This window comes from Schistocerca americana, chromosome 8 (assembly GCF_021461395.2).
Source record: "Schistocerca americana isolate TAMUIC-IGC-003095 chromosome 8, iqSchAmer2.1, whole genome shotgun sequence".
Taxonomy (NCBI): Eukaryota; Metazoa; Arthropoda; class Insecta; order Orthoptera; family Acrididae; genus Schistocerca; species Schistocerca americana.
Window position 1 is genome coordinate 249,281,577 of NC_060126.1, and position 21,544 is coordinate 249,303,120.

Here is a 21,544-nt window from a genome sequence, read left to right on the forward strand (position 1 = left end):
ACTAGATAATTGGTTGATAATGGCCCCACTTTGAGAATTTTTTTTTCCCCAAAACCCAACTGTGTTCATCCCTGTACAAGACCATTATTAAAAGTTATTCTTACTGCTACAAATTTAAAATGTGACTTTCCATATTGGAATCGCACCATATCTTTAATTACTGGTGTGTGTAGTAGTACAAGCACAGCCGAGATGGAAGTATCTAGCAGGATGTCTCCAATAATTGAAAAGTACTAAGTAAATTTAATTTGTGAATGTGTTCTGTATTCTCAGCATCAAACAGTATTATCTTAAGTTTGCTTTGTGATTCTATTTTTTCACCTTCCTTGATTCCATTCTTTTCACCTTCCTGTATCTTTCTGTCTTTTTCCCTTCCTTCCATTTTTCTTTGTATCATTCTTTCTTTCTTTTTATAATCAGGTTTTTTCAAGTCGCTCTTACCTGTTACTGGTACATCTCACATTCAGCTTTTCATTTATATCATTCCTTTGAACTCTTTGTTTCAACAGTGTCCTACACATTCTTCCTCTCACTGCTAAACATTTGAAGCTTCTGGCTTTCTGTGCTTGTATTTGAAAGTCACTATTACTGCTACCAGTGTTACCTGCTCCTGGTTGCTCAGCTGTTTATCAATTTCATTATTCACTATTTACTTCATCTCTTACATATCTCCCACTCCTTGTTTAAACAATTTCTAATTAGGTAATTGGTTTCTTCCATAAGAGTATATTATATTGCCATTCCTTTAGTTTGTCTCTCCTCTCTTGACTCTTAAATCCAGGCCTTTTTTCTGTTACAGTTGTGCACTATCTTGTCTCCTATATGCCCCCTTGATCGAGGGGGCATACAGTAGAATAATACGTGTATTAACGTTACATCAGTTTCCAGTTGTATCATTATGGCTTCTAGTACATTCAGTATTTGTCAGCAATGATCAACAGTAATCATTAGCCTCTTTGCATTTAGTTTTAGCCTGTGGTCTGTATGCTATTTATTTCATGCACAAGCATCTTCCCATATCATTTCCATCCATTTCAGTTACATGGGTTATTATTGTGCTTACAGAGTCACTTAATTGTCTGTCTGCGACTTAACATTTTTTGTATATGATGTGCACTTCAAAGATTGATACAGATCTTTATTTACCAAATCTGATTCTGCTTGCGCAGAAATGTTTGTATTCATTTTCACATGTTTGAATTGATAACACCATAGCACTATCGACCTCTTCTGCTTCTGTGCTTCATTGTTACTTTTCATTGGCTATGTCTCAAATTCTTAATTGTGGTTCTTTGCATATTTTTTGTGGTTTGACATTTTGCTCATACACACTTAACTTACTTTGCCAAGTGTTGTCTTGTGACCTTTTACTGTCTTCATCTCAAATCGTAAAAGCGAACTTATTTTAATCGCTTGTTGCTGTCATATATTTCTGTATGCTTTTTGTTATGAAGCTAATTTTAATACCAAGTTTCATTTTTGCAGAAAATGAAATTTATAATTAGATTGAATGCATTATAGTAAAAACATTTGTTCTCTCAGCTGCAGAAGTAAATACTTTGCATTTTTTTACAGTGTGCTCTTGTTTATACAGCCTTTCAGGCCACTGTTAATAAACTTTGAACAGTTACGGATTGTGTTTTTTAAATTTAGTGTGTGTTTTAAGACTTGCAATTTTTACCTACATTTTAATATTTTTGATATAGACTGTTCTGTATATCGATGATGATGATGGTGATGATGATTTTTTGCATGCCTGTAGAAAGCTGTCCATCAGCAACACATTTTGATCATCCTTTTATAATAGGCATATTCACCTGCCACATTGTCAGGAAGAAAATTTTAAAGATATTTGGATTTTTATAAATTTTGATGGCAAACAATGTAGAACTTGGATACATAATCAGTATTTCATAATGAAAATACAATAATCAATTCTAACCGTATACCAATAATTGACCCTTCGTATCAGTTAGACAATCTTGTGCTGTAGTGTGCAATAAGTTGCTTAAGAATTTGCAGAGTGTTATTAAATACTGTCTCCTATATGCAGTAACCTTTTCATGATAAAATATTTCACTTTATCACTTTAGCAGTTCTGTGTGGTGAGTTGAAGTGCTATTCTTTGAGTAAATGCTGTATTGCTTCTACTGTGTGTGTGCCACACAAGAAAACAAATACGATGACAGTTTTTCACGGATAGACCCCTACTCAAGGTGTTGTGGTATACTTCATTAATGCACTGCATGGACTTTGCACTCTTTGCTGAATTGTTTGTTACGAACATGCTACACTTAAAATCCCTGCCTTAAACTCCATTCCTGTAGTCAGTCAGGAATACTATCATCAGTTTTGCAGGCCCTTTCTCTGAAACTGTCATTACCCACTTCCATAAGCACATTTGCTAGTGAACTTCTGATAATTCACATGTTCATGGGAACTAGATAGCTCTTCTTTGGCATCTTTGTAATGTCCCTAATAGGAATGTTTGGCAAAATGTTGTCATAATGTTGTCATTATATTATAGTATTTAGTCTAGGTAGGCATCATCTGAACATATGTTTGATGAAAGCATTTCTTTTGAAAACAATGACTTTTAGTTTTGCTTTTCAAAACTTCAGTTTTGCTTTTTCAGTTTTACATTACAGATGTACGTAAATATCTAGATGATGCACCTCCATTTGTCCTTTAATAAAGAATAATGTGGTCATTGTCTTGTGCTTTTTGAGTCAGGACACCGTTGGAGCTAGAGGTTTACATTGTTTCACATCATTGGACCATAAAATAAGTAAGAACAGTTATTGGGAACACTTTATTTTTATTATGCTTTCATTTGATATTGTATGCTGTATTGACTCTTTCTTGGATTTTACCAAGACAGTAGCGATTCAATTTAATGGAGTTCGATTAATTTAGACTTGTATCTTAAAGTGTCTCCTGTAGGATACTTAATGCCACTTTGTGATATGTCACAGTGTAATTAGTGAAGACTACATGCATGTTAAGGTTCAGTTCATGCAAATTTCACCCCTTCCCTCCCAGAACAGTTAAGTGATAACAGCTTCATTCATCCCTCTATAATATCCATGAAATAAAATCTTATAAAAAAAGATTTTAGTCCTTTTTGTCACAATCTGTGTGTGTATATTTTGCTTTCAGGAACCTAATTCGTATAAAGTGCTTGCTCACTCACTAACTAAGTAACTAGTATTTCTTAACCAGATGCAATTGACTTGGGAATTATGTTATCTAGTACATATGTATCAACAATTACGGCTGTTGGTGTGTAAGAATTCACTCTCTAATCTCCCAAAATTAAAAGCATTTTTTTATATATTCAAAATAAGTGAGCTTTTTAAATTAATTGATATAATGCTATCACTTTCATGCTTTTTGCTTGCTGTTGTTGGGCCTTGTTAGTTCGAGGAGCCCCAGCAATACCAGCATCTTACAAGAAGGTGACAGCCAGTTTGACTGTCAAATGTTGTGTCAATTATAATAAGATCTGATTGCAAACCCAAAAACGTCACATATTTTTGAAACTGCAAGTTTCAGCCATATACAAAAATATTGCTCATTCAGTTATCTCATATGATAATATTCGCTTAAACCAAATTCTGATATTGATGACTATGGAATATTATATACCTTTATAAAGATTGTAATGTATTTGAGTTTTCATTGAAATTTTGAATGTATGTTGTTACTGTTTAAATATTGAACAATAGTAATGGTGGTGCAAAGAGACACCCGTATCTAATACTTGGTAACAATGGTAACTTGTTGCTCCTAACAAGCTGGCAGGTGAATGTGCAGTAAGATTGCAGATGGATATTAAGTACTTCTACATATTTACAGCTTATTCCTGCATGAAATGCATGCTCTAGAAACACAACATTTTTTACATATGAAATGTTAGAGGATGTAATCATTAAAGATGCGGTAGGTGTGCAGTGTGTTACTTAAACCTTCTCTCTTTTTAAATAACTGTAAACTATTAATTTCATTAACTTGTACGTATTCTTTTCCAAAGCTTACTGTGTTGCTTGTCTGCTAGCTTCAGCAGTCCTCGGTGGTCAACTGAACAACGGAGTTCTTTCTGTGATCTCAACACCAAGTCACCTGTGGCAGTTGTTCGACCACATTTCCCCTCCCCACCACCTGTCTCAGAATCCTATTCCACTCTTGAGAAGGAAACTTTCAACTCAGCAGGGAAAGATAGCAACTCTTCTGCCTTTCAGTAAGCATGCGTGTGCTTTGAATGTAGATATGTTGTTCTTACTGTAGTTAGTTGAATGTAATTTGATTTTATGCATTTCTGAGCGCAATTGTAATTTGTAGTTGACTTCTTCATTCGTAGACAATATGTTTTATGAACTAAAGTTTCTGTTAATGATGTTGCGGGTCATTGTGTTTGCAAACTATAGCTCATTGCAAGGGAGATTTGCCAAACTGATTAGTTGGAGAAATCCATTCAGTGTCGCTCACTGCTTATACTTGGACTGTCGTACTCTAATATGTGTAGCAGTTTACACAGTTAAAAATGTATTTAAAGTCCTCCTGAAGATCAGATTTTTGTTTTCCATGTTCTTTATATTAATTAAGTTTCTGCCAAAGTTTTGCATCAGTATAAAGAAATTTAAAACTAAACTGTAAATTTAGTTTTTGTACAAAACCATGGAACCCCTAATAAATAAATTCCTTAAGATGATTAGGAAAATAAGAACATAACATTTACAATATATACTTTTTAAATTAGAGTGATCAGGGACACCATTGCATATCTGCATAGAAAATCACCATTTGAAAAACATCAGTAATTAAAATGCATAAAATAAGGGAATGGCAACCAATTACATACAGTGGGCTGGTGCGTGGTCTACAGAAACACGTAGTAGAAAATAGTGGATAGTGGACACTATCTTTCAGACATTTGCTCTTCCCCCCCACCCCACCCCCACCCCCTCACTCCACCCCCGTGAAAGTGCACACATTAACACACACACAACCATGCAGGCACCCAAATGTACAGATGTGGGGTTGCGGCGATACTGATTATTGAGTACCAGTTATTGGAAACACCTGCCTAGGTAAATAAGTGGGTGGGGAAGGATGTGTGAGAAAAAGAGAAGGTAGTGTGAGACAAGTCTTTCGATAGATGACTCTGGCTGCACGAGACAAAATTATTTCACAGAGTAGAGCAATAAGGGGGAAAGAGGGCAAGGGAGGGGAAAAGGAGAGGAAAGTGGTGGTGAAAACGTAGGCAGAGAGTGGAGGGAGTAAGGGAGAGGGGTGGAAGAAAAAGCAGGAGGGAAAGAAAGAAAGAAAGAAAGAATGGAGAGACGGGGGAAGGGGCGGAGAGAGGGGGGGGGTGGAGGTAGGTAGAGAGAGAGAGAGAGAGAGAGAGAGAGAGAGAGAGAGAGAGAGAGAGAAGGGAAAAGGTATGGTGAGACAACGGGAAATAAATTAGCATACATTTAGGCCAGCGGGCTTAGAGTGTGCGGGGTGCAACAGTATTATGAAAAGGAAAGTTGCTGCTCACTGTATAACTTAGATACTTAGTCACAGATAGGTAGAACAAAAAGACTGTCGCAAATAAGCTTTTGGCCAACAAGGACTTTGTTGAAAATAGATCTCTCACACAAGTGGGGGTTGCAGCGAGACTGATTATTGAGCACCAGTTATTGAAAACACCTGCCCAGCACATGCAGCTCTCACACACGACTGCAGTCGTGTGTGTGTGTGTGTGTGTGTGTGTGTGCTGTGCCCCTCCCCCCCGCCCCCATTGTCTGTTTTCAACAAATGCATTGTTGGCTGAAAGCTTATTTGCGAGTCTTTTTGTTGTGCCCTATCTGCGACTCAGCACCTCCGCTGTATGGTGAGTAGCAACTTTTCTTTTCACAATATTCTTACGTTCCATGCTGGATTTTTCATTGTTGGATAATGCAGGATGTACTAGAGATAATTCTCACCTGCATAGCTCAGAGAAACTTGTCGGAAAGGAGTGTTCAAATGGCCCATGTAGTGAAGCAACTATTGAAGTATATAACATGTTTGACACACATAGCCATGCCTTTTATTGGATAGGAGATGCTGCGACTGGAATGCAGCTGCAACAGGAGGTGGTGGTAGGTGCATGTGTGAGGCAGGTCTGACACCTGGGTCATCCACAATGGAATGACCTGTGGGGTGCAGGATTGGTGTAGGTATGGACAAGGATATTGTGGATGGGTGGCAGAACACTACTTTCGATGCTGTGGGTGGAATTTTGAGTAGGATATTCCTGAAACATTTTGAATGTGATATACTTGGAGATTAAGAGGAACTTCTCCTTTTTCCCTGCTCCCTCAATTTTTCTATGTCATTAACTTGTTGTGCACTGTCACCTTTCTGTGTACTTTATAACAAAGTATTTCTGCCAATAACAGAGATCATGTTTGTGTTGGAGAAACAGAATTTGTGGACCCTCTTTCTGAAATGAAGCATGCTTTTCTGCAAAGTTGCCTTTTATTGACTTCATTTCTTCTTTGACAAATGACTTCACTAACATCAGATATTGCATTTATGTTTGATAATCCAAATTTGTGTTGTAAAATATGACTAATGTGATATGATAATATTAGAGCTCATAAACATAAATCGTGCATTTGTTTGTGTCGGGTTGTCTTCATCTTCTTAACTGTGCTTATGCCTTTTGCTTTGCATATGCTGTGTCTTAACTTTAAAGTTAATTTAGATTCTTCCAATCTGAACTCATACATAGGAATTTTCAGCATGTAAGAGAAGAACATATTTTTTTGTGTTCATGAAGAAATCGTTGCAGGGCATCTGAAGTTGAGGTTGCAATCTGTTGCATGGCAGATGAGAGTAAAGTATTGGTGCCTGAAAGTGACTGTTTAGTCAGCCTTGAGAGGATGCTTTCTCATGAAAGAGTCAAGAGGTTTGTACCTGATAGTTGTCTTGTTGATTTCGTTTCTGGTGGTAATTTGATGAAAGAAATAATGAATGGAAGGAAGTAAGGGAGAAGGGGGAGAAAGAGAGAGAAAGGTTGATACTGAAGATAGTTATGCTTATGTCAAACTTTGTTTGAAGTTAAATTTTAAAGAGCAATTATCAAAACCAGTAAATATCACAGCAAACTTTAACAGCTTTGGTGTATCATGACACCTTTAGAATTTTCATGATGTTTAATGCACTTTCAGAAAATGTGTAAGCATTTTAGCCGCAGGTCATTAAAATGAGGAACATCTTCAACAGTTAATTTCTGAGTTCAGCTTTCACAGTTGAGAGAGATGGTGCATATGAAACAGCTAATGGAAGTGATGCTGTGTGGTTATTCAGTCTGATCTTAGATACTTTAGGATGAAAATGTTGTAACATCATGAGCACCAGTGATGATAAAACTGGTAGTGGAATTATCACTTAACAAACAGTTGCAGCAATATGATTTAATATAACTTGTGTAAAAAGTTCTTGAAATGCATTATAACAGAACCCAAAAAGAAAAATTTGAAAAAAGGTTTTCTTTCGGCACATCTTCCATTCAGAATTTTTTTTATGTTGTTTGCAATTCAGTGCAGCAATGCTTGCGTTTTAGGCCGTGATTGTGAATTATTTGTGCGATTCTAATCACATTGCCAGGCCCTCTTGCATTATAACATACATGAAGTAGCTGCATTCATGAATTTATTATAAATTTACATCAGTGGTTGTGTTGTATTTGAACTGACACTACCCTTTGAGTATGTCAACTGTATCAAAACTTTAACATTAGGTGAATAGCCATTGTAATACCTGTTATCTTAAGCATCTCATAGTTTCAGAGGTTTTGCAATTTGTCTTCATTGTAGTGATTGAAAGCAGCATATTGATAACTTACTATGCTAATAAATGTGATGAATGAGATTCAAGTCTCTCTCTCTGCAATCTGGATTTGTATTTACTACAGGATAACAAATTTATTTGATATAAGTGTTACAGAATTGGTTCCAAAAGTAGTTTTCCTGCTAACTGACATTTTTAGAGTGATTGAGTGATTTGATTGTAATTCATTTATCATCAGCACACTATTAAATACTAACTGAAAGAAAAGAGTGCTTCATGAATATAGCCAACGTTTCTAAAATAGAAAGTCTAGCTTCAGCCCAAAGATTTTTCTCATCATGTTCGACAAAAATCATGAATTTTTTTCACTGTTTCTTTGTAAATTCCAGTCCATCCCCACAGTACTCTACTTCAATGACGGAAGTTGCCAAAGAGAGAAGATTTATCATATATCACAATATATTTTCAGTAACTGTTGCATAATAACAAATTGCACTCTAGTCACAGAATGCTGTAAGAAGTTGGCTCATGAATGAAACTAATACTAACTTAATTTGAATATGCATTTGTAGTTTGAAGCATTTCACATCAATAATTTATAGTGCATTTGTAGTACATTGAAGTATTTCCTATTAATAGTATGTAGTGCATTTGTAGTACATTGAAAATATTTCCTGTTAATAGTATGTAGTGCATTTGTAGTACATTGAATATTTTCAAATTTTGGAGTTAAATGCCATCTGGGTAATGTGCAATGTTTATTTGCCTTTTATTTATTGCTCTCGCTCCTTCCTGACAAATACAACAAAAGTTTTGCACAATTCTGGTACTACTAGATACATAGAGTACTCCTGAAAAGAAAAAAAGGTAGGTAGATAGATAAATGAAAAGGGGGGGAGGGTGGGGTTACATACATTGTTTTCACTGCCTGTTTGAGTTTTATTTCTTGTGGACGCATTTCAGATATCACCACCTGACACTTCGGGAGACAAACACATAGTTTATTACATTCATAAACACAAGTTAATCTGTCAGTTTCAATTTCCCTCACATCTTTACAGGTTCCTACATGATACTTCATTTGTTTCTTGGTGTAGTATTCTAAGGTAGTTACTCTGTTGGGGGTGGGGGTGGGGGGACTTATTTCATAGGAAGCTCTTTTATTGTTTTAGTGACATTCTCTTTACAAACATTCTGAAAAAACACCAAATGTGACATGAAGAGAGAATGTTAATGATGCAAAGTAAGTATTCAGATATTGTGCAAGCATCTGATAATGACATGAAATTGTGGATCATGAACCATTAGATGGATAGATTGAATAGCAAATGACACAATACCGAATAGATTTGTGGAAAAAGCAAATATATGGCACAACTTGAGTAAAATAAGTCACTGATTGATCAGACATCTGCAAAGGCATCGAGTTTGATAATGAAAGGACATGTGGTGGGGTGGAGTGTATAAAAAGTCTAGAATGAGACCAAGGCTTGAATACAGTAAGCTGGTTCAATTGGGTGTGGATTGCAGTAGTTGCGCAGAGATGAAGAGGCTCGTACTGGATAGACTAGTGTGGAGAGCTGCATTGCACCACTCTTTGAACTGAAGACCAGACAACAACCGTTAAAGATTGAATTCAGTCAGCCCTTTTTTTTCTGGTGGTTGCAGTGTTAGTGTTTTACGTGTAGTACTCAACATATACACAGCCTCTACTAATTTATCAGTATCCCAAAGAAGTATTACAATATATGATTCCCAGTGAAGTTAAATTCCTGGTATTGCCTGGCATTTTTCCTTGGCAGAAGGATTGGTATGGGGTCCACTCAGCTTAGTGATGCCAATTGAATGAGAAGCTAAAGCTCAAAGGCTGAGAAAGCAGACAATGGCCAAGAGGGTGGTGTGCTGACACCACGTCCCTCCTACCGCTTCTGATGAGGCCATTGACAGAGGATGACGCAGCAGTCAGTTGGTACCACATGGCCCATCAGTGTCAGAACACAATTATTTTCTGTCACATAGCCCATGCTGCAAGGATGCAGAAGCTTTCTTCCAGATGGCCTTCTAAAAATCACACACACACACACACACACACACACGTGTTTGGCTGTGTGCTGTTGGGTTTGTGGGTTTGGCCCCAGCAGCCAGACACAGTGTTCACGTGCGTGCAAGCACGCGGACATGTGCGCGCTGTCTATTTCAGGAGGAGGACTTGTGGCCGAAAGCTTACGTGTTGTAGTCTTTTTTGTTGTACCTGACTGAGAGTCAACATAATGTATATAGGCACACACATACTTCTTTGTTAATATTGCTTGTCTGTACAAGAAATTACTGTTGCTGAATGGTATTAAGAAAATTCAGAATGACAAGCAGTAGTTTAAACGGATGTGCTGAATGCCAGCTCTCCTTAAGGATCCCCCGAGGGGGCTTGCCACTCTTTGGCAGGTTCGTGCTGTGCTGCCGTGGGCCCCCAGCCTTAGCAGCATTTTCTCCCTTCTGTGCTGTACACCTATCCTCTTGGTATTCTTTTTCCCCTCCCTTGGAGAACATGTGTGGGGTATTATTGGGAATGTTCCGCATTCTGTTGCTGATGTACGAAGTCTCACCTTTGTTTTTCACTTTCTTTTCCTTTCTTTGTTTCCCTTCTCCTCTCGTTCCCCCACTTCGGCATTTGAGGATGCTCTTTTTTTCTTCTTCCTCCCTGTGTGCTCCTGAAGGCCGACCCACATGTCTGATGCATAACAGGTGTAGAGTTGCTACTACAGGCCACAGGAGCAGGAGGATCCTGCTCCATGGGGTCCACAGAAGCATTGGCTTGCTTGTGTGGTCGGTCTGTGGAGTCCATCAGTGATAAACGGTTGATGCTGGTGCACCGGTGAGACAGAGGCCGGCTGGGCTACGGTACCACACGGCAACACCATCGAACAGGATCTTCGATTTCCAAAGTTGAAGACAGTTTGCCTTTAGTGGACTTCTTTGAGCCTTTCCGGGTAGAGGAAGACCCGGGTGTTTGGCTGGAGAGATGGAGGAAGTCTTCACGGGAGTACTCCTTCTGTCCTTTCCTGCCTACTGGTGATGCAGTCGGTGGCTTTGCCTCCTGAGGCGAGAGTTTGACAGTTTGTTACACAGTGGGACAGGGGCATGGCAATGCTACCTTGACACTGGGCAATTTCACAACCTCAGAGCCGAATTTTAGGTCGCATGTCAGCGTGGCCACATCTTTCATGGAGCGAGGGGTAACAAGAACAGAACTATAGGTGCCAGACGGGAGAACACAGGGTTTGCGACTAGCCAGTAACTTGCGAGCTACTGGATAAGGCACTTTTTCCTTTAACCAAATCTCTTTGACAGCTCGTTCCTCTGGATACATGGGAAAATCCTGAGAGGAAGGGGCATGGCTGCCATTGCATTTGATACAGCAGGGAGAAAGAGGCGGACAATCGCCCTCGTGTGCATCCCTGCCACAGGTTTGGCTGGGTGTTGACAAGATTTTCTTGTGTGGTTAAAATGATGACACTGGTAGCAGCACATTGGGTTCAGAATGTACAGCCAGAGTGTGATAATTTCGTAGCCTGCTTTGAGTTGGATGGCAACACCACCCTATGAAAGGTGAGGAAAAGAGTGCGGGTGGGCACTAACGAGCAATCTACCTTTTTCGTTACACGATAGATGGCAATGACAACCCTGATCAGAGAGGTAAGATTGTATTTTGGCCTCAGTTAGACCGTCAAGCAGCGTGGTGTAAATTACATCACAGGAAGAATTCAAAGTTCTGTGGGTCTCGAGAAGAACAGGGTAGCCATGGAGAAGCAACGCAGCAAACAGTACTTGTGCTTGAGAATCAGAAATATTCTCCAAAAGCAAAGTGCCATTCTGTAAATGAGAGCAGGATTTCACAGTGCTAGCATTTGCATCAGCACCTTTCTGAATAATAAACGGATTGACGGTGGCGAAGGACTGTCTGTCTTCAGTACATGAGACCACAAGGAACCATGGGGCAGCAGGAAGAGTCTTTGAATAAATAACGTTTACGTTTTGTGGATGCTGAGTGGGAAGATGATTGACTCACTGTGAATAAATCCCACATAATTGTCAGCGTCTCTGATGGCACACTCCTTCTAACTGGTGTTTTCCAGTCCCTTGGTGGACTGAGGCATGCTGTGATACAATTTGCACACGGAGGTGTGCTCTCCGCGTTCTTAACCATCGTCCTACAATGGCAAACTGCATTCATTATAAACAGATGCGTGCAAAGTGTCATCTTGTTCTTTGGGGAAGCAAACGAGCTAGCTGGCATTCCTTCACTGGTTCTTTTAACAGTTTCACTCCTTCCTCTGTCATGTGGGCAAATTTCCTATGGCTCGCCAGGACCAAGATCCATTCCTCAATTTCTGGTCTGACAGTAGCAGACGGTGTTATAGTGGACCCTATTGCTATCTCCAACACCTTGGGCCACCATTTTGCGGACTTTTCTAGCTCTTCGCACTATCACCTTGCCTTCCTCCATCGAAAACAAGCGGAGGAGGCTTGCGCAGTACCCTTCTCTTCTCTGAATCGTGAGTGCTACAATGCTGTCATTAGTATGATGGAGCTCGATCAAGCTCTCAGTTCATCCCGATACTCCGCCCCAGAGCTGGATGCCATCCACATTCAGATATTGCAGCACCTTTCTCTTACAGGCAAGCACTTTCTGCCAACCACATCTGCGCATAGGGCACATTTCCCAGATGCTGGCGTGAAGCCACTGTTGTACCCATACCAAAGCCTGTCAAGGACAAAAACCACCTTTCTAGCTGCTGCCCCGTCTCTCTTACAAGTTGGGTTTGCAAGGTGATGGAATGTATGACTCATGCCCAGCTGGTAAGGTGACTCGGGTCTCGCACTTTACTGATGAATTCACAGTGTGGATTTCGAGCACAGCGTTCTGCAGTTGACCATCTCGTGACTTTGTCCACCCATGTCATGAATGGCTTTCTGCAGAACCCCAGGCTGTGGCCATGTTTTTTGATTTGGAGAAGGCCTAAGACACCTGCTGGAGAACTGGAATCCTTCGTACTCTTTACATGTGAGGCTTTCGTGGCCACCTGCTCTGTTTCCTTCAGGCATTTTTACCAGATCGAGTTTTCAAGGTTCATGTGGGTTCTGCCTTGTCGGATACCTTTATCCAGGAAAACGATGTGCCTCAGGGCTCTGTCCTGAGTGTCTTCCTCTTTCCTATCACCATTAAACCTATCATGGCCTGTCTCCCACCAGGCATCTCTGGCTCCCTTTTTGTTGACAATTTTGCCATCTATTGCAGCTCTCCTCGGACCTTTCTCACTGAGTGGCATCTTCAGCATGGTCTTGATCATCTTTTCTCCTGGAGCATCGACAATGGCTTTCAATTTTCCCCTGACAAAACCATCTGCACGAATTTATGGCAGCGCAATTGGTTTCTCCCACCATCTCTACACCTTGGGCCTGTTGCCCTTTGGTTCGTTGAAACTACTAAATTCCTGAGGCTCATGCGTGATAGGAAACACTCTTGGTTCTCCCATGTGTCTTACCTGGCAGCCTGCAGTAAGCAGGACCTCAGTCTCCTACGTGTCCTCAATGGCACTTCCTGATGTGCCGATCGAACCACCCTCGTCCGTTTGTACCAGTCGCTTGTCCGTTCGAAACTCAACTATGGGTGCTTTGTTTGTGTTTGCACGCCTATCCCTCTTATGCCGTCTCAACATTATCCACCAGCATGGAATCTGTTCGGCCATGGGTGCCTTTACACCAGCCTGGGTGAGAGTCTGTATGCTGAAGCTGCTGAACTTCCACTGTCCTACTGCTGTGACTTCCTCCTCAGCAGGTATGCATGCTGTTTGCCTGCCATATGTGGCCACCCCTCCTAATGCCTCATTCTTTGATGATTCCTTTAACAGTCAGTGTGTGGCTCCTCCCTCTTCTCTGTTACCTCCTGGAGTTTGCTTTCGCCACTTGCTACAGCTGCTTAACTTCACACTACATGCGACTTTTTCAGTGGATGTGAACGCTTCACCACCTTGGCTTTGTGAAGCAGCCCATGTTAACCTTGGCCTTCATTCGCTTCCTAGGGACCCTACTCCAGCCTTGGTCTTTTGCCTCCAGTTTTATGACCTTCGCATGTAACTTGGTGATAGTATCTTTGTCTACACTGATGGCTCTCGGACTGACCTGGGGTCGGGTGTGCCTTCGTCATTGGCTTCCAGCACACTTACCAGTATTTATAGCCAAGCTCTTCGCCTTGTATCAGGTTACAGAGTACATCTGACGACACAACCTTTCCAATTGTGTCCTCCGCTCAATCTCACTCAGTGCCGTACAAAGTTTGTGTACGCTGTACTCTACTCTCATCCAGGAAAACCGTCGCCCGCTCACTCTTCATGGAGCCAGTCTCGTGTTTCTATGGGTCCCTGGTCATGTTGGTCTGCTGACACTGCTGCCAAGGCTGCAGTCGTCATACCTTAGCCCACGAGTACCTGTACTCCCTCCGATGATCTCTGCGTTGCTGTCTGTCAGGAGGTGGTGTCCCTTTTTCTCGCCAATGGTCTTCCCTTCATGGGAATAAGCTTATACACATTGAGCCTCTCCCAGAGCCTTGGAGGGCCTCCTCTTGGCCCTCCTGCCGGGAGGAGATTATTTTAACTCGGCTGCATATTGGGCACTGCCTTTTTAGCCATTGTTATTTGCTTAGTGGCACTATCCCACCACCACCACCACCACCACCACCACCACCACCACCACCACTTTGTACACATTGCGCCCAAATTTTAACTGTCCGCTGCTTCCTGCTGGAATGCTTTCCTTTCTCATTGTTTAAATCACTGGGGTTTCAAGTTGTGTGAAATAAAAGAAATACATAGAATATCTGTTAGGGAAGGCAAGTGGAAGGTGGATTTTTTTAAAAAAGAGACTGGAAAAAAGCACTGCTTCTCCCAAAGACAGTGCACGCAACACCATAACGCGGCCTTTTCTAGTGTCCCAGAGTGCAGTGTCAAAGTGAATTGGGTTTGCTACTGGATAAAAGCTATACTGCGCTCATAAAACAATGTTTGGTATATCTAGATGACCAAGAATTGAGATACACTGTATTGAAATTCCACTGCCTCTATTGTAAATCTAGTTCAGGTGGTAGAGCGATTTGAAACTTACCAATGCATATATTTTATATAAACGTTCTGCCATGAGATTTTTGGTTGTTTGCAAGTTTGTATAAACATGATGCAGTTAAATACCTCTGACTGAACAATGCTAAATTGGTTCTAATTATAATTAGAAATAATTATATAATAATATATAATAATAACAATATATAATGAAATATATAATAATTATCAGCTTTCTGCATCATCTTGTGTTCATGTGGAAACATTTGCATTGTGTGTCTGTGAGAACGTAAAAATGCGGCATTGAAGGCTAAGATGAATGGATAAATTAGCAGTAACTAAACACGTGCTTAGAGCTTCAAATTGGATTTACAAAAATGGTGCCACACATAAGATGGGTTGCCCACATTACCAAATTCACTAGTTTGTTGATACCATGGGTAACCCCATAAATAATAGATTCTGTTGCTTTCATAGTGTTGAAAGGGGACAATTCTCTGTTGACAGTGCTTGCCAGTCACAGTAGCAAAATGACAGGAAATCATTAAAATGGCCATTGACTGAAAGACATGAGAGAAATTCCAAAGATAGTGTGAAAGTTTTGAGTAACCCGTCAACAATTATTTTCCTTCACACTCAGCCTATTTACTGAAATAACTTTTAATCTCTAGATGAAATTAAATATGATGGATGGAAGTGACAGATTTAAAATGTATTCAGAGGATTCACACTAGAAGCACCATTAGAACACTTGAACAGAGTGCACATAAATTAAATTTGTCCATATTCACTTAATAGTTTCTAATTATGACCTTTACGTTACTTGTACTTACAATACAAAATCCACCTCAGAATATGAGCACCGAAATGAATTGTTTGTAGATGCTCCTGTTAAGAAAATGGCAAATACACTTTTGTCACACAATGCATAGTAGCAGTTATTAATAATGAATATAGATTTCTAAAACTGCACAAAAGTACCAGTAGTAATTGTTGAATTGAGGCACATGCTATAGGAAAGAACAGAAAACATGGTAGAAAGCCAGCAAAATGCATAAGAACATTGAGCAAGATGCTGTACTGCTGTTGAATTCTGAAAGTAAGGCATTTATATATAGAAAACAAATCAAAAAATCACACATGCATCATCTGCATACCTTCTTAACAGATACCAAACATGAAAGGTTGCAGTTGGTCCACAATAATGTACTTGTAGTCCGCAGCTGTCATATTGTCTTCAACTACTACAGCAGATCCCATAGTGGCCCAGATGAATGACACTTATACCATAATACTCATCCACTGTCCTGCACCTGTGTTGCAGTGCTGGTTTCAAGAAGCCATTTGCCTGGATGATGGCACAGCCATAATTACAATCATAATTTATGATGTCATTGGATCGGTATTGGAACACATGGTGGTATTCTACTGTAGAGCCCCATTTCCAACAATGTGTACTGAACAATGTGCAGTGAAACATTTATGCCTGCAGCAGCAATGTACTGGTCACCAGATCTGCCACAAATTGCCCCATATTCTACTTCACAGAGCAGGCAAGTCTCTGACATCCGTGTTCTGTGATAAGACGCCAATGTCCAATGCATCAGCAGGTGCTTCAAGCTTTACCATCTTGCAGCTGTGTTTCATAGATGCTCAAGGCAGTCATGCGAACAGCCAACCAGCGTCACTGTTTGGGAGATGTTCATTCACAGGTGCTGGGTATAACAGTTTACTGTTTTGTCAGTCGCTTGTGTATGTTCACATTTGTGGCTCATTTCATCACTTGAATGATTTTACGTTTGTATGTGCTTCATTTGTATACTTCCCTTACCATGTCACGTGCCCGCAATGCTAACAGGTGACCAATCTCACATTGGGTAGTGGTCACAATGTTTCCTGTCATCAGTGTACTTAGTGCCAACACTTACAAATTCATACATTTAAATGATTAATGGAAAATCTCATATAAAGATGTGAAACAAATACTAACAAAGAGATAGAGGGGCTGGCCAGTACTTACCTCAGCTCAGTACAGCCGATAGATACACATAAAACAGAACTGAAAATTTTTCAGTTCTGTTTTATGTGTATCTATCGGCTGTACTGAGCTGAGGTAAGTACTGGCCAGCCCCTCTATCTCTTTGTTAGTATTTAAATTCATACATTTCTCACTTTTAGAAGAAATATACAAATGGTCCCCAATGATACAAAAACTATGAATTTACATCTTGTGATGTAAACAAATTTTTGTGAAATTTGCATGCATGTTGGTTCTATTGATATTTTCAGATATGAAAACATTAGGCTTCATTAAACTTAAGAAATTAAGTTGATGATAATACTATTTCTGATCTCTGCCCTGAGTTTGTGATTTTTACATATGTGATTTCATAATTGTTAGAAAATTTCATTCATATAACTTCACAGATATTCTGAGGATGTCCTTAATAGTAGAAGAAATAGTTCATCTAAAGCGCACAGAATACAAAGTTATTTCATGAATGGGTAGCAGATAAGTCAATAATTTCTTCTCATATGAATGGGAGCATTTATATTGTTTTATTGTTGTTGCAAAACACTTCACTTTCACTCATTTAATAAGTGATTATCAAATTGTCTTAAGTATTTCATGCTGTGTGTGGCACTATACAATATATAAGTATCTATTAATGTGTTCCATAAATCAGTGATGGTGGAGGTTATTGTGTAAAATTTTAGCTATAGAAATTGCAATACTTATTTCAGATCTCCTAGTGAAGAAGAAGAGGAACCACCAGTACAAGGACCTCTTCCTTTCGAACCTGATGATGCTCCGTGGAAGAAATCTGAATCTGGAATTCGGAAATTGTACGTATTTTGTTGCACTCTCTATGTAATATTCAAAATTTGTTTCTTATTGTGCAGAAAGGAAAATTCAGTTAACAAATCCATTAACTTCACAGACAGAAATATTCTGGGCAGTAGGAAATTAAACTTCCAGTACAACAAATAGAAATACACATAAAAACTAAAAATCAGTTTTTCTAATTATCCATTCCACAGTTTCCTTCTTTAGAGAAGTGAGAGACTTAAATGGGAAGGAGGGGATGTGGTGCTGAGTCACTCAATCTCCACTTAAGAGGGAACCATGAAATATGAGAAAGAAAGGAGGCAAAAATCCATTGATTTCAATATTAGGTTAGATAAGTCAATCACAAAAGTTTGTGTCTAACATAATAAAGCTGCCATTTCACCTTAATTTGCTGTTGACACAGATGTCACTACAAATTGAGTGTTAGCAAAAAAGGGGGGGGGGGGGCAGTTAACAGGTTTGAAAAGTCATTCAAAAGCAGTAACCTGTAAATTCCCTAAACTTATTACATCAATAAAAGTAACTATGTCCACATTCCTCTGCAATCAACACACAAGTGTTTAGCAGAGGTTTCATAGCATCTTTTTCTGATATTTGTCAGTCCAGTATCTAGTAAATGTAGACACCTAAGTGTTTCCTTGTGAGCTCCAATTTATCATATTTTGTGATGATATTAATTCCTTTCTATTGAGGTGAGAGTCAACAAAATACTTCAGATTTGGAAGGGAAAATTGGTGGTGATAATTTCGTGAAGAGACTTTGTCTCATTGAAAAATTCTTTATTTTAATTATTGACACCCCAACTTGTTCATCATATCTTTGGTGCTCTTTTTCCCATTTCATGATAATGCAAAATACACTGCCCTTCTTTGAACTTTGTCAACGTCACCAATCAGTTTTGTACAGCAAGGATCCCATATTGCACAGCAATACTCCTTAAAAGGACAGACAAGTGTAATGTAATCAGTCTCTTTAATAGTTTTTCCACATCATCTAAGTGTTTTGCCAGTGAAATACAGTTTTTGGGTACCCCCCCCCCCCCAACATTTTTTATAGTGGTTCCAATTACAGTTGTTCATAATTGTAATGCCTAAGAAATTTGTTGCCCAGACAACCTTTAAATTTCTGTCATTTATAAGTAACCAAAATTTAACTCTTTTTTTGTGATAATTGACCATGAACAACGAGACATTTGAGAAGTCATCACATTGTCCCTTTTAGCGACATGCTGAGGTCTTGTCTAAATAACTTCATAATCCGTTTTGATCTTCTGGTGACATTACTAGACAGTAAAGGACGGGAGTCATATGCACACAATCTCAGAGGCCTGCTAAAGTCATGTATATAGATAAAGAACAATGGAGGGCCTAAGCACTTAACCAGATATAACTTTGGTTTCATTAAATGACTTCCATTTGTTTACTACAAAATGTGAGCTCTGTTAGGAAATGCAGTCCCACAGCTGAAATGATACCTCATGGCAAGCATTATGATTAGAAGCCATTTGTGGAAAATGGTATCAAAAATTTTCTGGATATCTAGAAATATGGAAATAACTAAAGATCTCCGATAGCACTCATGACCTTGTGTGGATAAAAAGGTGTAACAAATTCTGCTTCAGTTCTTTCTGTGAGCACTCGGAGCTCTTGCTCTTGCCAACACAGCTACAATAATTTAAAACTTTAATAGGTATGTTTTGTAGGTTTACAATCGTGCATTTTTTTACCCTCCGTTTTGAGACTGTACTCTTCATTTAACTATTGCAAGACCCTCTAACAAAAATATAAAAAAAACTACTACCAAGTTCATTCCACACTTAAATTTGTCAAGTATGAATTATTTACAATGTTTATAGCTGTAAGTGCATGTTAACAAACATGTTAAAAAAAATAAACCATTTTTTATTTTATTGATAGTCGTACCTTACTTTTAGGTTGTGGGTAAATGATTTAAGTTGTTTTACATTTCTTCACTGCATCTATATTTTTTTGACGATTTCAAAATTAAAACTGTTGGCTAGGAACACTTTTTGCAATATCTAGCTACAATGAAGGTCTTGGATCGCTTTTAAAACTTCAAATAAATGCACATGGGGATATTAATTAATTTTACTGTACCCACGTGGAAGCTTATATTTCTTGGATAACTATCCTGGAATTAGGTAAATCTTCCTAAATGGAAACAACAGTTTTAGAAGTTGTGATTTTAGTATACTGTTAGGTGTTACCACTAACATTCTTTATGAAAGAGACTACAGAGAGCAATTCCACGACAATAAGTCCCTAATCCAGTTTGTGTACAGTTGTTGTGTGAGCAAAAGTATCCCACTATTCATGAGCCAACTCACAGCCAGTAAATGAGACCATAATCTTTGTAAACCAATGTAAAGAACCCAGTCAGTATTCAAGAGAGCTTACAAATCAAAACATTGAATGTTGTAAGCAAACTGATCATGGTACGTAATGGATAGCTCTGTAGAACAGGGTGAACTAGTGTTGGCCTGTCACACTGTTGGTGTTAGAGGCATCACACCACTATCGATGTTTCACAGTGCATCTGCCTCCAGCAACATCATATGCTCGCATGCACTGTTTGCAGTAGGCTCTAGCCTGTAGCGATTTCCTCTACATGCCACTTACTGATACCCTCATGTGGCAAGAGTCTGAACATCTCTGCATATTCATTGCTATTGGATGCGGCTATAATAGACCTCCCCACTTAAATTGCCACTTAGGGTAGGCAATGGCCTAGCCAGCGCATTGCCTGGTTGTGAATGGATGCCGGTGTCATACCTCAACCAACAGTTCTGGCAACATGGGGGGGAGAAACAGGTATGGTGGCATGCCTCATTTAAGAACAGCTGCTTCAACAGTTCATGATCTGCAACCATTAACCCTGGGTCAGATCGTGGGTGTCGGTAAGTGGTCTGCTTTCACAAGTTTTCCTGTCCTTGAGCAACAAGAGTAGGAGCAGAGGTTCTGGCATAGCATTAGAGTAGCTCAGTCTCCATAGGCTTTCTCTGTGGAGTCTGTTGCTGTTGTAATAGGGCAAATATTGGGGCGGAGGTTGTAGCACTGTTCAGGATTTGGCAACATGGTTGAAAGGGCATGGACAGGTATGGGGCAGTGGTAGGCATTAAGCAGTGGCTGGAAGGGCTCCATTTTTGCCCTGCTGCTACAGTCAGAACCAGTTACAATGTCAGACTAGCATAGTGCAGTTGGCCACAGCTTTCCATAATTGAAACGTCTAGTGATTAGCAATGTTGCCCTGTATCCACTCTAGTATATGGCCGGACTTGCAAGCCCAGATGTGGGAGGTCATGTAGTAATATGGCTTTAACCACAAGCTCTGAGCTCATTAGGATAAATGCAGTACCTCTGGGAATGAATGATGGCTATGCCCATGCAATAGCACTGCCAGGTTAGTCTTTGATTGGGGTGTATTGATAACACACGAGGAAGTTTAAGGCATCCACAGATTTTTTGTTCACCATTTTTACCATCTGAGTTTCGAATGTCATGACAAGCCAGTCGATCTGTAAATTAATGCTAGGTGGAATGGAGTGATGATCAAAGATTGGTTACCACTACATTGAAAAAATCACTCAGACTCAGGTGATACAAATTGTGGGCCAGTGTCACATACTATGTGGAGTGCTTCCTCTATGGCAGATATGTTCTTCCATCATGGTATCCATGCTCTTCTGAAGCAGTAGTATACATGCATTCAACATCCGGGAGACATAAAAAAAAATTAC

General features: G+C 39.5%; 1 protein-coding gene across 3 annotated transcripts in view; it reads left to right on the top strand.

Annotated features, from left to right (window-relative positions):
- LOC124544895 (RILP-like protein homolog) overlaps positions 1–21,544 on the top strand; it is a 166,953-nt gene that overhangs the window by 100,100 nt on the left and 45,309 nt on the right. Inside the window, exons 6-7 of one of the 3 annotated variants that reach the window (XM_047123623.1) lie at positions 4,058–4,240; positions 17,682–17,783. In XM_047123623.1, the coding sequence (XP_046979579.1) occupies positions 4,058–4,240; positions 17,682–17,783 (285 nt within the window). Of the gene's footprint in view, positions 1–4,057; positions 4,241–6,823; positions 6,941–17,681; positions 17,784–21,544 lie in introns of all 3 variants that reach the window. The other 2 variants (XM_047123624.1, XM_047123625.1) reach the window with 2 other exon arrangements.